General features: G+C 37.2%; 1 protein-coding gene across 1 annotated transcript in view; it reads right to left on the bottom strand.

Annotated features, from left to right (window-relative positions):
* The window catches only part of Cers3 (ceramide synthase 3), a 118,664-nt gene that overhangs the window by 81,212 nt on the left and 15,532 nt on the right, over positions 1-21,920 (bottom strand). The window contains exon 2 of the mRNA XM_003475274.4: positions 4,545-4,718. Coding sequence (XP_003475322.1) covers positions 4,545-4,717 — 173 coding nt within the window. The 5' untranslated portion in view covers position 4,718. The remainder of the gene's footprint in view (positions 1-4,544; positions 4,719-21,920) is intronic.

Genomic DNA, 21,920 nt, shown 5'->3' with positions numbered 1-21,920 from the left:
ATGATGTGTTCCTATTGTTTCTTTATTCTGACAGTCTGAACTTCTGCCAGGTCCAGTCTGCTCCAGCACTTAATAGTTTCTGCATTTAATTATAGAAATTTAAATTAAAAATGGTCATGTAGGCCTTTAATTCATTTTTTCATATACATGGGAGAAAATTCCCTGAGATAACATCATGAAAGGTATAAGCAGTCCAACTTCCAGATGGACTAATAAGTTCCTCTGGAAATAGCCTAAGCATTTCAGAGACATAAAAACAAGCTAATTATGCACCAGATGTACACAAAGCAATATGGCTATATCATAAAACACAATAGTTATTCTTAAAAAAAGAAAAAAATTAAGTTTTGGCACCATACCATTCATGTCAACTAACAATACATGTACATAAAGCAAATGTTTTTCTGGTTCACACAAATAAAGGGCCAACTAGCATGTTAGGATACAGTATAGAGGAGAACAGAAATAAGGAAGGAAGCTAAAAGATAATTAATTTTAGAAAGTAATTCACATAACCTAAAAAGCTCTTATACAGACCAATGCCACTGTGCTGTGTCTTTTTGACTTGAAGAATATGAGTAATTTATTCTTGGCATAAAAGATCTAAAAACATCACCACAAAAACTAAGACATAATCAACATTAAGTAAATCTAAAAAAGTGTGACAAGGTTATAGATATTAACCTACTAGCTAAAAATTTTCATTGCAGAAAACACCCTTATTTTTAGAATAGCACAAAATGAATGTTTTCATACTGCAGTATTCTCAGTCATACTCACTCAATGGTATCCCCTCAGACACTAGAAATTAGGGAAAATACAAAAAGAAAGCAGAATTAAATCACATATATGCAATAATTGAATAAAACCTATTTAAAAGTCAAATGAAATCTAACATTTCTTCCCAGAGGGTCACTGAAAGATAAGTAACATGGATAAATATATACATTTGAATAAATATATATCTATAGAATGCTTATTGATATGCTTGCTCTCTCTCTCTCTCTCTCTCTCTCTCTATATATATATATATATATATATATATATATGGCTAATTAAACAAGAAAAAGAAATGTGGTCTGTTAACTTCAAGAATAGAAACATTAAAAAATTTTTTTAAATGTTTTAAAAGAATAGAAAAATTTTTAATGGAACAAAGCAAGTATGTAAACTGTTCTTCCATTTCAAATAAATCTAGAAAAGCATTCATTCTCTTTACCTAATAAAAATGTACATAAATATGAATAGGCTCTTAATTAAAATTTGTTTTTAGAAAATAGAGGAAATGCAATAAATATTTGATAAACTGAGCTGAAGAAGTAGGAAAACTGTCTTACTTCTAAAGAGACTTTAAGGATTAATTTGCCTAAACTTTGATTTTATTGATATGGAATAAAAAAGAAATGTCTAAAAGGAAGAAAAAAGACTGGTAAACTTCTCCTCCCATGTAAACTGTTCAAAGTTAGGTTACTTACTAGACAGTGAGTCCCTTAGGTTCACTACTATCGCAGAACCAGGCCTTCAGATAGCCCCACTGGTCACCAGACAGCTCCTTTGTTAACATCAGCTACGTGGGAATCAGAAGACTACACCCCCTTTTGTTTTAAATATTATTTTACAGACTAAAAGGAATGCAGTCTTAGGCATCTATTAAAAATGTCAGATTTAAATATCTCTCCAAAGTAGATACAGTAGCCTATGGGCATATGATTGGCTCAAACCCTAAGTGACCAGAGGCTCCATGAGCAGACTTGTTCACCAGGTTCTACATAAGAGAATAAGCTATCTGAGTAACGCAAGTCTCAGGTAACACTTAAAATAATATGCTAACTTTGAGACTATTTCCATTTGGAACAGCCATTATTTTCCAATTTCCATAAATCGCTGTAGATGAGTTCCTCCACCTCCCCTAGCTTTCTTTGAAGAATGAAGGACATTCTGTCCCTTCACAACCTTACGGTGCTAGTGGAAATGGTAGAGGTGGGAGTCCTTGTACAATTAAATGAAAGGAAGAGATGACCTTCTGATTTTGTCATCTCCACTTTTGCCTTTGATTTGTGGGGCCATAATTCATACTGAGATAGTTCATTTATGTCATAAGTGTCGACCTTCAGAGAAGTTTAGATCTTTTTCCTTAACTCTCACTTCAGACACCTAGAAGAATTTACAGAGGAGAAATTAACTAGAAACTGTTAGGCTTGCAAAAACAATTAAAAAAGGATCAAACTATAAACCATGAACTAAAGCCTGCAAGGAAAGGAAAGCCTAAAGACAAAGCAAATGCAGGTCACTTTCAAATTACGTGCTTTTTGATTCTTGTCAGTTCTATTTTACCACTGTTGTTGGTTTTTTTTTTTTGTACTTGGATCTAACTCACGACCTTGTGCATGCCAAGGCAGGCACTGTGCCACTGAACTACATCCCTATCTTACTCTTATTTTTCTAGGAATACTGCTTCTTGATCATATAAATGGCTCTTTGCTAGGGTTAAAGGAAAAAGAGTGAACCAATCGATCACAATTCCTGCTCACTTCATAGAGTAAGACGTTGCAGCGCAAGCATAGTCTAGCATAAAAGAAGACTTCTTGTGATTAATATACCATAGAATTCACTAAAACATTGTGCCAAATTTATGTGAATTTTAAGGTAGTTCAGAACATTTCATATTTGTGAACATCTCTTTGAGCTACATGTTTTCACCCCGAAATGTTAATTTTCTCTCTTCTATCAGGAATATTTCACTGTGAAAGTCCAAGAATAATGATACAGTAGAAAAACATAACACCAAAACAAATAACCCTGGACCTGGTGTCATATACATGGGTTCAAATCCTAGATTCATTCATTTCATGGAACTATGACCCTGGTCAGGGCACTCATTTTTCATTTTCTCATTGAAGACACATTACTTATGACAGTATATACCTCTCTAACTATATAAGCTTTGATCAAATGCAAAATATAAGTAATATTTTAAGATATGAATAGCTCGATCTACCACAAATGATTCTACTACAAATGATGCCCTAGAAAAATATAAACTCATACTTCAAAAAGTATAATTTCTCTCCAATACTAAATAGTCCTTCCTTTTATTGCTAAAAGATATGAGACTAGTAGAACAGGTCAGTTTTCTATAGCATCACAGAATGGGAAAAGGTAAGGGACAATTACTGAAAGTTAAAGTTCCAGGAAGATAGAAGATACAAATTACACTTGCTCCTTTATGAAGAGGTAAGAATGGTTCTAGGAATTAAGAGGACAGGCAAGGTCACGATCAACACATCATACATTGGTCCTCCACAGCTGTGCTGCTTTGGCAACCAAAATAATATTCTATCTCACTCTCCTGACCAAACTCTGAAGAACAGAGTCGCCCACCCAAATCAGGAACTCTACAATGGGGATAGGTAATGAACCTACTCGCTAAATTCAAAGATTACCAGATCCAGTACAAGAAAAGTATTTCAAGATAATAAAAGAGTAATTCATTAATTTTGTCATACAGTGGCAAATTCTACTTTATTTATGTCTTCTTTGACAAATTCAACTGTATGAGTAAAAAGCAGAATTAACTGTCACAAAGGAAACAAATTTTCAAATGTACTCAGCTAGGGGCTTTCCTTTCTACCTAACAGCAAGAACACATTGTTGGCCCAAGAGAAGTTATTTGTCCCAAACCTTTTGGCAAGTCCTCTAGAATAGAGTTGGGCATATTAACTCTCAAGATAAGGACCCTGAAAATGGTTATAAACACATCATCTGTACTATAGTTAGTCCTGGACAACATGATTTTTATCAGAGTTTGTCTTAAGTTTTTCCAACTCTTGACATTCAAATACTCTTTTTGCTCCAAATGAATTAATGTGATAAGTTTTTTGAAACATAAATAACTACAGAAAATACAGATGAACATTTATCTCCCATTATCACAGTACCGATACAATTTTAATAAAAACAATGAAAGATATATCTACTTAAATTTAAGAAAAAGAACAGTTACTATTTTCTGAGAAAGCAAACTGATATTTTTTCTTTGACTTTCTAACACTTTAGAAAGAAGGGCAGCAATAAAACCTTTAAGTAATTCATATGATAGAGCAATGTTTGGTTTGGTCTTTAATGAGATATTTTACAGCCATTCTAGAAGGGTAGCACATCTCTAAGTCAAACTCTTCTAACTCGGTTTTCCTGAGAATGCTGATGTGCTGTCAGACACCACAGTAGAGGGAAGTAAACTGGGCACATGTTGTCACTGACACTCATGAGCTCTGTGAGCCTTCGCCTGTCTTGATCACCATTCTCTTCACTGTAAAGCTAGTGCACATGCCGCTATTCATGTTCTAATTTTTTCATGTTCAGCCACTAACCTAATGTTTTGTGTGCATTTAGTTGAACCAATTTTCCCCCAAGTTCTGTAACCCACAAATGGCAACTTCTGAATAAGAGAGCCAGTAAGGACCTCACAAAATCTAAAACATTATTATTCTAGAATTGTAACAACAAAGGGAAATGGGAAGGGAAGAAATATAGGTACTACTTACTTTTCGAAGAAATATCTGATGATCAGCAAAAGAAAAGCAAATGGAATTGTCATATACAAATGAGAAGGTTTGACAAAGATGAGTCCATTGTGATCTTCAAGATCTGACCACTTTATTGTTGTAGGAAGCCAAAATCTTTCCAGCCAGAACCATTCTTTAAATACCTGAAACATGCTAGACCAATGGAAAAGAATATATTAGACTTAATCAAATTAACACTTAAAGTTGAGATAACATTGTTCACCTTCACTCAAAATATCTAAACCACAGACTTTTACAAGTGAAACATAAATTAAATACTATTATTTAATAAGTTTCATGACCTTTTATTACATTTAAGAAGATTACTCTTCTAATAATCTCAGATGGAAGAATAAGACAGAGGTCTTGCCTTGGAGACTGAAGTCTTTAGGGCAAGGCAGGCCTAAGTAGGCAACTGTAATACTTTTTTTTTTTTTTTTTTAGGTACAATAAGAAAAGTATGCACAAGAGGCTTTGGGAAGATGATGACAGGGACTGAGCCTCGCCAGGGAGCATCATGGTTAGTTCGCCAGAACCAATGGTCCTTTGAAGTATCTTGAATAATAAACACAAATAAACCATGGAAAGATAGAAAAATATGGAAGAGGGAACTGAAGTTTTAAGAAAAGAAAATACTACGATCAAGAACCTGAAACAGAGAAAAACACAGAATTAACATTCTCTAGGAAAAACTAAGTATTTTTTCCCTGATCTCCTCGCAAGTCAACAACGCAGATTTCTGTAATCCCATAATGCGTGGGATTTCTCTTCACAGCTAGCAAACAATTCTAGAGCAGTGAACATCAGCCAGGTGTCCTCTAATTCAATTCAACTCTTGAGACGATTTACCTGGAAATAGCATTAGAGCCCATAAAGTTAAGGGTTCCTCTACCTACTTCAGACGCCAGCCTCAAATTCCAGATTATTTTACCTGTGCTTCTGACAACTGGCTATCCATCTGGCTTCTCAGACCCCCTCTTCCGAGTCAATTAAGTTGCTTAAGTGGTATACAGGACTTAGGAAACACATTAGCTAGCTTACTACCAAGGCTACTCCAAGGGAATAAGGACTAGATGCATAGGGTAAGATGCATGGGAAAGGGCATCTACTGGTCACATCCTCTCTGGGCATACCACCCTCAGAAACCTCCATGTAGAGAATTCCTTGGCAGCTCTCCCAACCCTGAGCTTTTGGAGGGTTTATGGAGATTTTTTTTCTTTATATCAGTCATTGGCCACTGATAATCAACTTACTCTTTAATCTTTCTGCCCTCTTTAAGGACTGGAGTTGGGGCTCAAAGTGTAAATCCTTACATCAATCCCACCTGGGTACTTCCTGGGACCAGCCCCCATCCTGAAGCTACCTAGGGGCTGTCAACCTTCATCAGCCAATTCATTAGCATGCAAAAGACATTATCATCTCCTAGATTCCAAGGATTTTAGTTCTATAACAGGAACAGGGGTGATGACCAAATACATATATATTTCACAATATTACTTAGATATTTTAATTACATTTTTCAACTATGATCTTACATTCTAATGCTGAGAATGTTTTGATTTTATCTTTAAATTTTAATCAGATAAAGGAGGCAAAATGTCCTCAGATTCACAATAGGGTAGACCAAATAACTATCAAACATCCTGATCCGGAAATCAGAAGGTGTATACTTGGAAAACTACTAGCAAAAGACCCAAGGTATGGAGTAGTGGGTTACAGATTACAGATAAGTCCCCAGGTAGCCACAGTTTATTGTCCTAGCGTAATTCCTAATGTTTCTCTTGTCTTTCCGAAGTCTTTTGGTTTAGACAGTAAATCATAAGGTCATCCTCATCAAAAAGCTGGTGAGACAAACAGAGCTAGGTTGCAGGGAGTTTTATTCCATCTAAGAATCTTGGATCCACTGAAGAGCATTATATAGAGTGATAAAATGGGCAAATATATTAGAAAGATCACTTTGGCAACCAGGCTCCCTGTAAGCCCATTTGACATCTTTGTACCCACTATAGAAAGGTGCCTCTGGCAGACATAGCTCTTCCAATTCAGTGAACCAAGGTCTGGCTCTCAATCCTACTATGCAGGACCTCTGCCCCAGGACAGGCACATCCATGGGCTGACAGTGAGCTATGTTTCAGAGGATGGAGGCACTGGAGACAATCAGAAGCTTGGAGTAATAGATGTAGTCATGAGGGGGCAGGCTGGTGCCAGCACAGAAGGTCAGGGGAAGGAAGATGCTGGTAGTAATGGCAATTGAGTAAGGTTTTATCCTCAATATTCTTATAATAATTACTATGTAAAATATTTTTTTGCTCTTTAAAAGCAAGTGAAGGCAGTACAGATTATTTGGCCCAGTGTGAAGTAAATCTAATCAAATAGTTTTTTATGCCATTAGAGATTTCCACTCTAAACTATTCCTTGTGCATTATATGAAAGCGGTAAATTGAGATCATAATTTGATTAAGCAATCATAATTGTAAAATCTAACAGCTAAAATAATTTAAAGGACAACAAAGAAAACAGAATCTGAGTCCAGTCCTCTGGAAAGTATAGTTCAAAGTGAGCATGAATGATGAATGCTACTCACTCTTTCTTCTTAAGTATTAAGAACCCCTTATTTTACTTCAGATACACACACAAAAAAGCCTCACAATAAATGACACATCCAAGTTCCAAGGCAAACATTACAACACTCTCAGAAGAAAATCTTGGTGTCCTTTTACATGACAACAAAAGCATAATCAACAAAAGAAAAAACAGATCAACTACATTCCATCAAAACTAAAGTCTGCATTTCAACAGATACCTTAAGAAAGTGAAAAGAATATACAGACTTGGGAGAAATATTTGTACACAATATACCTGATAAGGCATTTTTATTTGGAATATATAAAGAATCCTTACAGCTCAGTAATAAAAAGACAAGTAACCCAACTTAAATGTTGGCAAAAGTTGGATTGGAATAGGCATCTCACCAAAGAAGATATACAGATGGTCAATTAGTGCAAAAAAGAATGCTCAACATTATTAGCCATGAGAGAACTGCAAATCAAAACCATGTTCGAGATTAATACACATTAGGATGGCTGTAATAAAAATGATAACAAGTGTTAGCAGGTATGAAGGCACTGCTGCCAGGTCCTGCCTCAGATGCTGTTATTAAGAGTGTCAGTTGATTCAGCTGTTGTGGAAGACAGTCTACAGTGTCTTAAACTGTTAACTACAGAGTTACCTCATGACCTAGCAATTCTGTTTCTAAGTGTATATTCAAGAAAATCAAAAGGATTCATGTTACAACCTGAATGATTCTCAAAAACATTATGTTCCTCGAAAGAGGCCAGATAAAGAAAGGCCAACACTCTGGACCATCCTTTCGTTTTCCCTCTAGACATATATTGTATGCATGCAAAATGTTCAGAGTAGGTAAATCTATAAAGACAGAAAGTAGATTAGAGGTTCCTTAGAATGTATATGTGTGTGTGGTGGGGGAGACTGTAGTCAGAGGGGAAGGGAGAAATGATTTCTAAGTGGGGTTTTGGGGGAAGATAAAGACAATGTTCAAAAATTGAGAGTGGTATTGGCTCGCAACTCTGTGAATGTGCTAAAAATGCGCTGAATGGCACTGAGTGGTAAACTTTCAGTAAGTGTATTGTGTTGGATGAGAATTGTATGTCAAGCAAAATTAAAAGCTAAGATGCTTCATTCTCAGATCCATCTCCTTTTAACCTCTTACCTTTTAATCCACAGCTCATTCTGAACTCCACACTACTCCCCAGAAAGAGTAGCGGGCCGAGATGATTACCCTTCCAGTATAAATGCTACACTAGACCTCCACAAGCTATGTTTGCTCTAGACACAGGCAGTTTAGTCCAGGCTGCCCCTCCAGCCACTCTCTGGACCATCCTTTCATTTTCTCTGTAGATGAGATGAGAGGCTAAACAGATAGGAAGTGAAGAGACATGAGATAGTACTCTCCTTTGATCTTCTATGCCACTTCAGGTTGTTAGCAGGAAACTAGTCACATCCTGTTGACCTCTTGATTGCTGCTCTTAGGGCCAACAAGCCTGTGCTAGCCAGTAGCTTCTACTTTTGGCACCCTTTTCCTAAACTTGTGGACAGGCCACTTTGGAGGTAGTTCACTTTGCAGTCCGCATAGAAGGCAGAGAAATCATTACTGTGTGTGGACTTGATGCAGTGTCTTTCCTAGCATGAAAGCCACAGGTGACAACTATCCACCCACAAGCACAGCCCTGGGCTTAGGCGTCTCAAACGGGGTGCTTTTCCCAGGAGCCTGGATCCAGAGCAGACAGCACTCTCAGCAGCAGAAGGTGGCATCCTGCCCCGGCTGCTTCTGCTACTGCTGAAAAGACAGTTGCTGCTTCTCAGCCTCTCGGCCCTCCCAATTTCCTTGGTTTCTCCACTGTCATGCAAGCCTGGTCCACAGCCCTTCTTCAGGACATGAGTCATCCCCAGTCACGTCCCCTATTTGAGATACTAGGAGGTGACTTCTACTGCTTGGACCAAGGTCCCTGACACTGCCTTTTCCTCAACACTCTTCACTAAAGCTGGCAGCTCTGATTCAGTTGTCTGAACATAAAGTTTAGCACAAGTTCCAATTCCGGAGATGTCCTTCTAGGGCACAGATGAGAAGCAGGAACTTGTGTGATACCCGAGGAAGATCAGGCAGGATCGCATTTGTCCACGTTCTCTCTGTTCAGGTTCCGACCTCACCTTGGTCACGCTGGCACTCGTTTCTCCCTTTTCCTTTCTTTCCCACCTTTGCCACCGGTTTACCTAAGTTTCAAATCTGACAGTGGTATTTATAGTCACAGCTTACGGTTTTGTTTTCTTTTTCCTTTTTTGTTGTTGCTGTTCCATATATAAAAATATGTTTATAAAGATACTTAGTAATGACAGGCATATTACATGTACAGTGAGAAAAAAGTTAAATATATCCTGGATTAACTAACTGCTGCAGTATTTTACAAATACCCATATGAAAACAGTTATGAAATATAAGAATAGGAGACACTTACATTTTAAAATCTCCTCAAATTACTGTTCTTAAAAAAGTCCTGGGTATGTGTAATAATGACTCTGTCACTTTAAATGCTGGGTTCCCTAAGAAGGCTGAAGCAGGAAGATCATTTGAGCCCAGGAATTCAAGGCCAACCTGGGCAACATAGCAAGAGTCCATCTCAAAATTAATTAACTAATTAAGTGTCCAGTCAAGTTGGTATTCTCTTGGAAGCAAATATATTTATCGACCCACTGATTATCATCAATTTTCGCTTTTCTGTTTTACTATTTACCCTCCCTTTCCATTTTTGTACATTCGCTGAGTAATATAATTTTTACTGGTACAAAAATATTAATTGCAAGTTTTAGTGGTATAAAAATAGCTAAAGCTGTGTATGTAGGTGCATATGGGAGGGTACTGGGGATTGAACCCAGAGTCTCACAAGAGCCCTTTTTATTTATTTCCTATTTTGAGACAAGGTGAACCCAAGTTACTAAATTTCTCAGGCTGGCTCAACTAGCGATCCTCCTGCTTCATCCTCCCAGAGTGCTGGAATTATAGGCATGCACTATCAGACCTCTCTGAAGCTATTTCTTAAAAGAAGTACCTGCAAGAAAATGCTTGCAATTAAAAGGAGCATCTCAACCTCTGCTGTGTTTTCCTACTTGCCAATGTTAAAGAATTTTTAATTCCACTGGTCAAAAATTCACAGCAAGATCGTCTCATGTAGGGTTTTGTGGTTCATTATCTTCTGCTCTCATAGACTCCACCAGATGAACGAAGCCCGCTGAGCCACTTCCTGAGATGGACAGCATTAAACCTGACCCTGGGGCTGAAGAAATAAACTGTTTGGGACACAAGTTTATTGCCATTTGAAGCAGCATTTATGTAAAGTACTAAAAATGTGGCATTGCAACTTCTGTGAGGTAAGAACTCCATGTCAAGACACTGCAGATTCTGCTGACTATTCATCCACTCCACTATAAATTCCACATCAGCTTTCAAGATACCTTTGCAGAACATGGTTCTCAGATAGGGGCGAGTTACAGGAAAATATCTCAGTAGAACAGAAACTCTCAAATACCGGGGCGAGAAGAAATGGGAAGCAGGGCAGACAAATCAGACTGAAGTAAAGACACATTCCTGAGGGAGGAAGTAAAAGACTGTCTTAAATCAATAATTATGACCTCTAAGCATTACCATCATTGGAAGATGTGAGAACTGATCAGAGTTTTTGGAGACAGGATGACCTGCAAGATTACAACTGTTCTAGGATTCTCTGGTGAAGGGAAAGTTCCATTAAAAGCACGGCTTGGTCTGGTCTTGTTCATTACTGTTTATGAAGAGCTGGTCACACAGTAGATGTTAACTATTTGCTGCATGAATGGACAGGGAAGCTTACTGAGTCTAGAATACATTTTTGAACAATAAGGAGTAATACCTAGACAAAGCTGATATCTAACAATTATCTACAAACAACTTCATGTTCATTTGGTTGTAGGGTCAGATAAACATTTATCTATATTTAATCTATGTTTTCTTTGGAACTAACTCTATGAACTTGGCCATGGTAAACTGGTTATGCCTTGAAGATAAAATATGAAGGAAAACTTGCTTCCTGTGAACAGTACTAAGAACTGAACCAACCATAAATTCTAACTTAAAAGCCCTTAAAACTGTGCCATTCCAAAATAATAAGACAATGCAAATGATGGAACAACTACTCTGAATGGTATTTATTGTGACTAAGTGCATAAAACATCTGTAAATGCCTGGTCTTATAACTTAAAAAAACACAGAGAAGAAAATGAAAAAGAAAAGAAAATCCTATACTTTGTGTAGAGAAGCAATTGTAAGAGAAGCTTATTAACCTGTAAGATAAAAAGAACAATTTTAAGCAATTCTCTCATACTAGATTTGTAACTACATCTATGTAAAGCCCTAAAGAAGATCAGAATACACTTAGAAATTAAAAAAGAAAGTAAGAAAAATTCAGCGTATTTGAAACAAAAATGTGACACCACTCAAACATTTCTGGAGTGGTATTAAGACAATCCCAAGGACTCTTTATTCTGACTTTTAGCACAGACCTCCTATCACAACTCCAGCTTTACCTGGGCATGTGGCTTTCCTGCACGAGAGGAAACATTTCCGAGACACCCTTGTGCTAGATGTGTCACTGATATAGAGCACTTATGTGATGACACAGCAGTGGAACTGACTTAGGTCATCTCTTTAAAAAGGGAGCTGTATGTCTTGGATTTTTTCTCCCTTACTGAGAGCTAGAGTTGACGATATTGGGACAGGCAAAACCTTTGCAACCAATTAGCTCATTAGTCCTGGCCCACTCATGTCTGGATTGTTCTGTGAAAGAGAAATGCACTTCTATCTTACTTGAGTCACTGAATTGTAAGGTCTCTGTTGTAACAGTTTACTTAGACTATTAGAAAACCTAAATAAAACCTATACATTGTGTTGATTCCAGGTAGACTATAAAATCTGAAGACTTCTACTCATCAAAAGATACCATTAAGAGAATAAAAAGGCAAGCTACAAACTAAGAAAATCTTTGAATTATCTGCAACACAAAGAACTTATATGTATATATAAAGATATATTTCACAATAAAATATCAGAAAAGGTCTTCAATAATAAGTCAATTGGGGACCCAAGGGTTTTCTTTAATATCCTGTCTAGTGAGAGCCATGTATTTGCTCTTGCCTCCAGGGCTTCTTAAATGGAGTTCTTGCCAGTGGTCAATTTAATGCTTCTCTGTTCAGCTTCACCAATTTGCCTCCCAGACCCAGTCCTTCTGCGCGTTTTCCCACTGCCAATTGGCCCCAAAGGTTTGTTAGTACAAGGTAATGGAGTGGCAGTGGGGGAGAAAGGGCTTTTGTTCCCTGGTTCTGGAGAACTCACAGTCCTGAGACCTAGCTGATTCAGACTGACCCTCATGCTCAGCACCTCCAGTGAGACTCCTTCCAGTGAGCAGCGCTCCCCAGCACCAAAGAGGGCAGAGCTGTGGCAAGTTCCAGAGGCCTGGAAAGTCTGCTGCCACCATGATTTCTCTTTGCATCTCAACGCTGGGAGAGGTGGTTCCCTGGGTGCTCACTTGTCCCAGGAAAAATGATTGCTCCTCTTATCCGCTATTTCTATGTTCTATAGAATTCTTACTGACCAATACCTCATCAGCCCAGTCTTGATAAGGTCAGTCTGCTTTCACTGAAAAGTTCACCCATCTTCATGTGCTTATTCTAATACTAGATAACAAAGGTTGAGTTCTCTTGAACAACACAAAAGACCACTGCAATGCATTCACTTCTGAAAGGAGACCCCTCACATTTCCCTTCCAACATTATTTGTAGAGTGTGCTTTACTTTGCTTTGTTTATAAGTTAAAGGATGGCATGAAGTTGCAGGAAGAAGTGATTCTGCCTTTGCCTCCACTGATTCTAAAACATAGACTAATACCCCCTCCCCCGCCAAGAAAACCAGCTGCCACTTTCTATCAGGGCAATATTTTTCATAGTTTCCAAACACAGTTGGGATTCTTTCCAGCAAAACTAGTAATTGCTAAAAGGTCAATTCACCACCTGCGATCTGCTCCCTTCCAGAACACATACATCCCAGCACTGCTCCCTCAGGCCATGTCATAAAACTTCGCAGAACAGCCTTGCTCTAAGTTATTAGCCATCGGCCCTTTACTAACCTAAACCTTGAGCCAAGGGGCTATAATCCCTAGAAACACTCTGGGCTAAATTCTTGTCTCTATTATGTGCAAGAATCTGGGGATGGTCTACGCAGAGATTTATTGTCCAGTGCTGTCTGGAGGCAGCACCCTCCTCGTACTCTCCCTGCAGACTCTCCTAGAGCTGAGGACAGCCCTAGATGTCAAGGTCCCTGCCCACTTCTCCAGTCACGCCATGGCACCCTTCCCCTCGCTCTTGAATCTGGTGACCATACTGGCTATTCTATCTGATCCTAAGCACAAACACAAAGGCCTTTCTAGCTTTGCAACACATACATGGATCATTCCCTCCATCTGCAATGCACTTTCCAGGGGCCTTCATCCCATTTGCTTTCTGATCTCTTAAGTCTCCACTCACATGTCTACAAGGCCTTCATTCAGCTTTCCAGAATCACTGTCCCCAACACCCCAGAGCTAAATGAAAGACTCCTGTGAGTTGCTGCTACTTCCTGCACTTATTTTTCACAGCTTATAAAAGTTGTAATTATGTATTTGTACACTGAAGTCTGACTCCTTTATGCTTCAAGATCCATGAGGGCAACGGCCACCTTGGGGAGCCCCCAGTAGCACACCTAGCTGGCAAAATAGTAAGTGCTCAGTATGCGGGTGGGGGCAGTGTAACACAGTGGTCAGGCACCTGGCCTTCAGAGGCAGGCTGCCTAGGACTAAAGCCTGGTTCCAATAGTTAGCTAGCTGTGAGCCCCTGGACAAGTAACTGATTTCAGTTACAAAGTGAAGATGTAACCACACCACCTTTTAGGGCTGTTAGTAATGAGTCAGTGGGTAAATACTTGTTCACCACTTTAATACATGTCTGTTAAATGATAATTAGAGTCAAACTACTAAATATAATGAAGTTGTCCTTCTAAAAAGAACTAAATGAAGTAAAATTCTATAATTGACATATTAATTTAGAAGAAATTATGTTAAAATAATATTCAGTGCTAACTATAATATACTAAAATTATTATATTCATACATTATAGTTGATGACATAAATGGTATCCCTTTGGAAAATAGGTGATAAATTTTAGGAGTCATTAAAATGTTTAAGCCTATCTAGAAAATACACATACAACTGGACAAAATTTTTCTTTAAAAGATGTAGTTAATAAATAACTTTAATGTTAGAAATACTATTTTTTTTCAAAATCAAAATGCTAAAGTACATTTTTAAATGTTAGCCCCAGGTAATAAATTTCAGCTATTGTTTAAAAAAATTATTAAAGTTATTAAAATGAAAAATACTTGTGACATACTAAAAATAAAACTCAAATTCAAAATTTCATCTATATGATGGTCATAATGGCACATGGTCTTACTGCATTATACCATTTCAAAAATATAAATGTGTATTTACATAAAGACAAAAACTAGGAAGAAACAAGCAAAAAATTGATATGCTAAAGTTGTGTGTGGTTCAGATTTGTGAAACTGTCATTTTTGATTCACCATTAAGAAAACTTACAATTGCTTTCTTTTTTATCTTTAGTTTTCTTTCTTAAATTTTATTAGTACATGTTTTCAGTTTACCGTCGTCTTGGGCAGTGGTTACGTGTACATGCCACAGCTTGTTTCTTTTGTTAATCCCCTTCCCCTTTGCCTTCTTTGCCTCCTCCAGTTCCCCTATTACATTTCTCCTTCGTGTTGATACTAATCTGAGCTCATGTTATGGTACACACTGTTTGCATTAGCTGCAGTTACTAAGGTTCCCATGCGAGGTAAACCTTTATTCTACTGATTTCCCTTTCCCTTCCCCTCACCCCTCGTGCTTTTTCCCTTGGACCACCTCTTTATAGACAGAGACCCACCTTCTTGTCCCCTTCCACTCATTCTTGATTATTCTCATTGCTTCTACTTTACCTCACTCAAATGAGAGATACCATATCATATTTAAACTTGTCTGGTTTATTTCACTCAAAATTATCATTTTCAAGTGTACCCATTTTTCTATGTCTCAAATCTGTCATTCTTTATAGCGTAGTATATAGACACCTCATTTCCTTTATCCAGTCATCTATTGATGAGTATAAAGACTGATTCCAGAATTCAGCTATCATGAGTTGTGCTGCTATGAACACTGGCATGCATGCATCACTGAGTATAATGTCTTTAACTCTCTGAAGAAGATACCCATCTGGGGGATTGCTAGGTCATACGGAATTTCTAATTCCAATTCTTTGAGAAATCTCCACAATGATTTTCATAACGGTTGTACTAGTTTACATTCCTATCAACAATGAAGGAGTGTTTTTTCACCACAGCCTCACCAGCATTCGTTATTGATGAACTTCTTAATGATTGTCATTCTTTCAGGAGTAAGACAGAACCTTAGCACTGTTTTCATTTGCATTTCTCTAAGTCCAGAAATGTTGAACATTTTTTCAAATAATTGCTGACCATTTACATTTCTTCCTCTGTGAAGTGTTTACTTCTGTTGCCCATTTCTATATATTTAATTCTATGTGGCTTAATTTTTTTGAGTTCTTTGTATATTCTAGATATTAGTCTTCCATCTGAGGAATAACTGGCAAGTATTTTTCCCATTGTCTCTTCATTCTACTGATTGATTCATTTGCAGTACAAAAGCTTTTTAGTCTGACATAATCCCCTTTGTTGATTCTTGCTGTTATTTGTGGTGCAATTGAAGCTCTGTCTAAAAAATTTTCTACACCTATATCTTCAAGTGTTCTACCAATTTTATCTTCCAGTAGGTTTAATGGTTTTACTGTTTAGATATTTGATGCACTTTTAATTTACTATATGAGGGTTCAGTTTCAATCTCCTGCATACAGATAACCAGTTTTCCCAGCATCACTTGTTGAATAAGCTGTCTTCCTCCAACATATGCTTTTGGCCTCTTTGTTGAAGATCAAATAGCTGTATGAGCCTGGGGAATTTCCTGTATTCTCAGTTCTGTTCCATTGATCCACATAGCTATTTTTCATGCTGTTTTAATCACTATTGCTTTGAGGTACAGCTTGAAGTCAGGTATTGCTGTGCCTCCTGCTTTGCTCTTGTTATTTGCTATTCTGGGTCCCTTCTCATTCTATATGAATTTTAGTATTTTTCCCCCTAGATCTTTAAAGTATGTTGTTAGAATCTGATTGGAACTGTGTTGAATCTGTGTAACAGTTTTGTGAGTATGAACATTTTGACAGTATTGATTCTGTCTATCCAGGAGCAGGGGACATCTTTTAATTTTCTGATGTCCTCTTCAATTTTCTTTTTCAGAGTGCTGTAGTTTTCTTTGAAGAGATCTTTCATTTCCTTGGTTAGGTTAGTTTGTAAGTATTTCATTTTTCTTGAAGCTACTATGAATGGTATTATTTTCATAATCTTCTCATCCCACCCACTGTTTGCATTCAAAAACATGATTTTTGAGTATTGATCTTGTGCCCTATTGCTAATGTTTATTAATTCTAAGTTTTTGGTGGAGTTCTTTGGGTCTCCTATATAGAGTATTACATCATCTACAAATAATGATAATCTGAATTCTTCCTTTTTAATATGCATTCCTTTTCTTTCTTTCTCTTGTCTAATTGCTCTGGCTAATGTTTCAAGTACTACATTGATTGAAGTGATAGTGCATGTCCTCATCTTGTTCTTGATTTTAGGAGAAATGCTTTTAGTTTTTTCCCATTTAGTATGATACTGGCTATAGTGTGTTCATATGTAGCTTTTATCATATTCAGGTATGGACCTTCTATATGTTTTCTTCGGTAATTCTATAATGAAAGGGTGTTGGATTTTGTCAAAAAGCTTTCTGCTTTCTATATTGGTATTGATATAGTCATACAGTTTTCATCTTACTTCTCTTTATGTATTACATTTACTGATTGATGTGTATGTTGAATCATCCTTGCATCTCCAAGATGAAACCTACTTGATCATGATGTGTGGTCTACTTGATAATGTGCCGCATTCTATTTGCTAATATCTTGTGGAGCATTTTTGCATCTGTGTTCATTAAGGAGATTGGCCTATAATTTTTTGTTAGGTCTTTACTCAGTTTGGGATCAGGGTGTTACTACCTTCCATAAAGGAGTTTGGAAGCACTCCTCCCCTTCAGTTATTTGAAGAGCTGGAGCAGTAGTGGTGCTATAACAGCCTTAAATGTTTTGTAGAATTCTGTAGTGAATCCCTCAGGTTCTGGGCTTTTTTTTTGTTGGCAGATTCTTTATTGCCAGTTTCATTGTCTGTTACTGGATTAAGCACATGTGCCTTCTTGGGTTTTGGTAGTTTGTTGTTTCTTTAAGATATGCTAATTTGTTGGAACATAATTTTTCAAAGTAGTTATTATCCTCTGGGTTTTGACAGTGCCTGTCGTGATTTCACTTTTTTCATATCTCACTGCATTGATGCAAGCCTTTCCCCCCTTTCTCTTGGTAAGTGTGGCCAAGGGTTTAACTAATTTTGTTTATTCTTTCCAATAACCAACTCCTTTTTAAAAAACTGTTTTTTAGACTCAATTTCATTGATTTTTGCTCTAATCTTTGTAATTTCCTTCCTTAATCTTGATTGGTGAGTGGTTTGTTGATGGTTAAGATTTTCCCTAAGGTTGTCTATTTGAGCTTGCTGATTTCCTAATGTGAGCATTGACTGTGATGAATTTTCCTCTAAGAAATGCTTCCATAGTGTCCCAGAGATCTGTCACTGCCAATGACATTGTCACTTAACTTCCAATTTTTTTAAATTTATTCTTCAATTTATTCTGTGACCCACTGGTTGTTTAGGACTCTATTGTTCCTTATTCAGGGGCTTCTGTCTTTTCTGAAATTTCTTCTGTTATTGATTTCTAGTTTTACTGCATGGTGGTCTGAGAGTATAGATGGGGTAATTTATATTCCTTTGTATTTACATAAGCAGGCTTTCTGAACCAGTACGTGATCTACTTTAGCAAAAGTACTATATAGAAAAGACTGTATGCTTTATTGTAGAAGGGTAGAATACTCTGCACATATCCATCAAGTCTGTATGTTAAGTGTGTGGTTCAGTTCTGATATTTGTTTTTTTATTTACTTGATCTCTTTGTGAAAATGGGATGTTATAATCCCCTACTACAGTTGTGTTAGTGTTAATCTGATCTTTTAATTTCAGCAGTTCTTGTTTTATGAAGAAAGGTGCTTGCCTTGGTTTCTTTTCTCTCAGTGCTGGGACAAAATATCTGATGCCCAAAATTAAGGGAGAAAAGGTTTATTTAGCTCACAGTTTGTGAAGTTTCATTCCATAATCAGCTGGCTCCATGGCAAGGTGGCATGGCTTAGGGGCAACAGTTCAAAGCAGCAGAAGATACCAAAAGCAACAAGAGCTAAAAAGGGAGAAAACAACTCTCTTTCTCTCCCTTATATGGTACACAGGCTACCCACCTAGACCAGGTGCAGCATCCAACCCCCAGTTCCAGCAGAGAACCAATTACAAACTCTATAGATTCAACCATCACGCCCACATGAGGCTTTTGTGGGGAGAGAACATCCAGACACAAACCTTTACAACTTTCCAGAATTTGGTACATATATGTTTATCAACGTTGTATCTTCTTCTTGGATTTCTCCCTTAACTAGCATTTAGCGATTCTTTGCCTTATCTAATCAGTTTTAGCTTGAAGTTTACCACGTCTCTTGTTAGAATTGCTCTCCCACTTATTTTGGAGCTCTTGGTACATGAAATATTATTTTCCATTCTTTTTAAATCTGTGAATATCTTTTTGGATCACATGAGTTTCTTGAATGCAACATATTATTAGACTATTTTTTGAACCAGTCTGCTAGTCTATGTCTTTTAACTGGAAAGTTGACGCCATTACCATTGATAGATATTAGTGAGATGTCTTATTTATTTACTATAACTACCTCCTTTATCTGGTATCTTTTGGTGTGTCTTCTGGTATGTCTTTATTTGGTGTATCTTGTTTTTCCTGATTTTTTGTTGATGTTTTTATATCAGTTTCCTCTGTTTTTAGCTGTATCCATTTTGTCTGTTCTTAAAGAATATTCTTAAAAGTATTTTCTTTAGAGCTTATTTAACACTCACATATCTTCTGTGCATGTAGGAATTTAGTTGCTCTTAGAGTTTGAAATACTTTAAGCTCTTTTTTAGAGTTTGTGTTGAGAAGTCTGTTGTGATTCCAACTGGTTTACCTTTATATGAGTCATTTTTTTTCACTGGCTGCTGTTAAAAATTCAGGTTTTTCTTTTTTGCTGGATATCTAGTAATTAATAAGAATATGCCTCAGTGAGCTTCTTTTATCATCATCATTGTTTTATAAGCATCACTTACTTGTATTTTAGATGCTTTTCTTGGGAAATTTTCTCCCCTGATTTTTGTAAGCACGTTAGTGTATCTATATGAGATATTTTCTTGTTTTTCTCTTTGATGATGTTTAAATTGGCCTTCTTGTCATTTAATTGCTATTGGAAAGTCTTCTCTTTTGGCATGAGTTCTTCATCATAATTCACCATTTTGTCCTCAGTATCAGACACTCTATCTTCACATTGGTCATTTCTGAAATGTATGAATTCTACAGTTTTAATTTCAGGCATTTATGTTGGACATCATTTCAAGAATTTCATATCCTTGTTAAGTCTGTCATTAAAATTTTGAACTATTTTGTTAGCTTGTCCTATTTTTTAATCTATTTCCCTGAAATTTGAAACGGGCATACTAGGTGAAATTGCTGTCAACTTTTAGTTTATTTCCTCTGTGAACTCATTTATTTTCTTAATCCTGCCTATGAATTTTTCCAGAATTTTTCTGATATTTGACAGTTGTTTTCTTCTCCCTTTGTGATCCCTTGCTCTTCCTTGGGGGAGGTAGAAGGGATCAGAGATCTCCTGTTTCCCTGCTTCCCCATTTTCCTGTGTACCTGAATACATTTCACATGGGGATGGGAAAAGAGTCCATGACTGGTATAAACATTAGAGAAAAGGGGAGACAAATTAAAAGGGGGAGAGAAAAGAAAAGAAAAATATAGAATGAGTAAGACACAGGCAAACAGATATGGATAAAATTAGGAGGAATATAAAGGGACAAGGGAGAATTCCCTTATCCTGTTTAAACTGTACTAGGAAAAAAAAAGGCAAAAGGCAGAGAAGCACACACCCACAGACATGCTCATAAAGAAAAAAAGACAAAATAATATAAGTGGGGTGGTATACAGGAGAAAGACAGCAAAGAATAAAAAAATTAAAATGAAAATGAAAAAATAATTCAGTCAAAGAATAATAAAAATTTTCTATTATTTTGGATGCACAATTCTTTTCCTCAGCCTCAGGTTAAAGAGAAGAGCTCAAGGCAGGATATGTCTCTGTTCACCCTGGAGTCTAAGGTAGCAGTCTGCCCCAAGAACGGTCCTGGGTGCGGAGATCTACCTACAGTGAGAACTCAGTGCCAATGTAAGCTTCCAATCCTGTGTAATTCACGCCAATCTTGGCCTCTGACCACTGGAGCTGGATCTGTGTGCATCAGCCCCTGCCTCTCAGTGGGACTCCCCCCAGCTTGCCCTCTAACTACTGGCAATCTCCCATGATTGTTCTTCCCTTATCCACTCTGGGAAGGTGGCAGCCAATGGGCTTCTCCAGACCCACATTCAAACACTCAGTCATGTTTTAGAATGGCAGCCCTGCCAGCTTCTGCTCTGTGACCGTAGCTGTAGGCATCTGTCCTGAGGTCAGTCAAAAACTGTTGACTGTACCAGGCTGTTCCCGAAGCAGTGTCCCATGCGCTCCTTGTGGGTTTCAACTGCTGATGATTATCGTGTTCCTAATGCAGTTCTCCAGCTCTCCATGAACAAAAAAAGTTGTTTCACTGTGCCTCCCAGCTGGCCACTAGCCAGTCACCATCGGCTGTGCAATGAAATCTCTCTTCCGTGGTTTGATCTTTTCTTCGGTCTCACTCAATCCTATTTTCTTCTCTTACGCCAGTTTCCTTCATGGTTCCAGGTAACCTCCACTCACTTCAGTTCCTCTCCAAGCTACACTGAGTGACTGCCACTCTGTTCTTCAACTTTTTTCATCTATAACTGCTTTCTCATGCAATGGTTCAAATCAACAGAAGCAAATTTGCTTTTAAAATCGTACAACATCTAGTCTAGACTGCAGCTATATAGAAACCAAGGCCCAGGAAAGTAAAACTGCTTCATTCAAGTAAACCCAAGGGTAGGTAGTGTTTCTGCAATATGCATTCACTTCTACCTAACTCAAATTTATTAGTAGGGTGATTTATTTCACATTAATACTTTTAAGAGACCAATTTTTAAAAATAAATGTTTCATATACAGAAGCTAATGACTGATTTGAAGTAAAGCCAATTATCTATATAAAAATATCACATTTTCATATACACAAACATTTTATTAGGATCTTGTATTTTAACAATTTCAGAGAAAATATTAAATGTTTCTTTAATCAATAGGAAGACAAACTCTTGAGCTCTACCTATAAACTGCCTTTAGAGTCCAGAGTAATAAAGACAAGAGAGGACATGGATTTTTGTGGGACAGGTTCTCCAAAATGTTCTTTGAGCATCTTCACCTGTCCTAACTTTCTGTTTTAATTTTGTCCCTAGTGTTACCTGGATACAGAGTGCCAAAG

Source organism: Cavia porcellus, unplaced genomic scaffold (genome assembly GCF_034190915.1).
Source record: "Cavia porcellus strain 051 isolate PalLab524CR breed Dunkin Hartley unplaced genomic scaffold, mCavPor4.1 scaffold_6, whole genome shotgun sequence".
Lineage (NCBI taxonomy): Eukaryota > Metazoa > Chordata > Mammalia > Rodentia > Caviidae > Cavia > Cavia porcellus.
The sequence above is the reverse complement of the archived record's forward strand: the minus strand, read 5'-3'. Positions and strand labels throughout refer to the sequence as shown.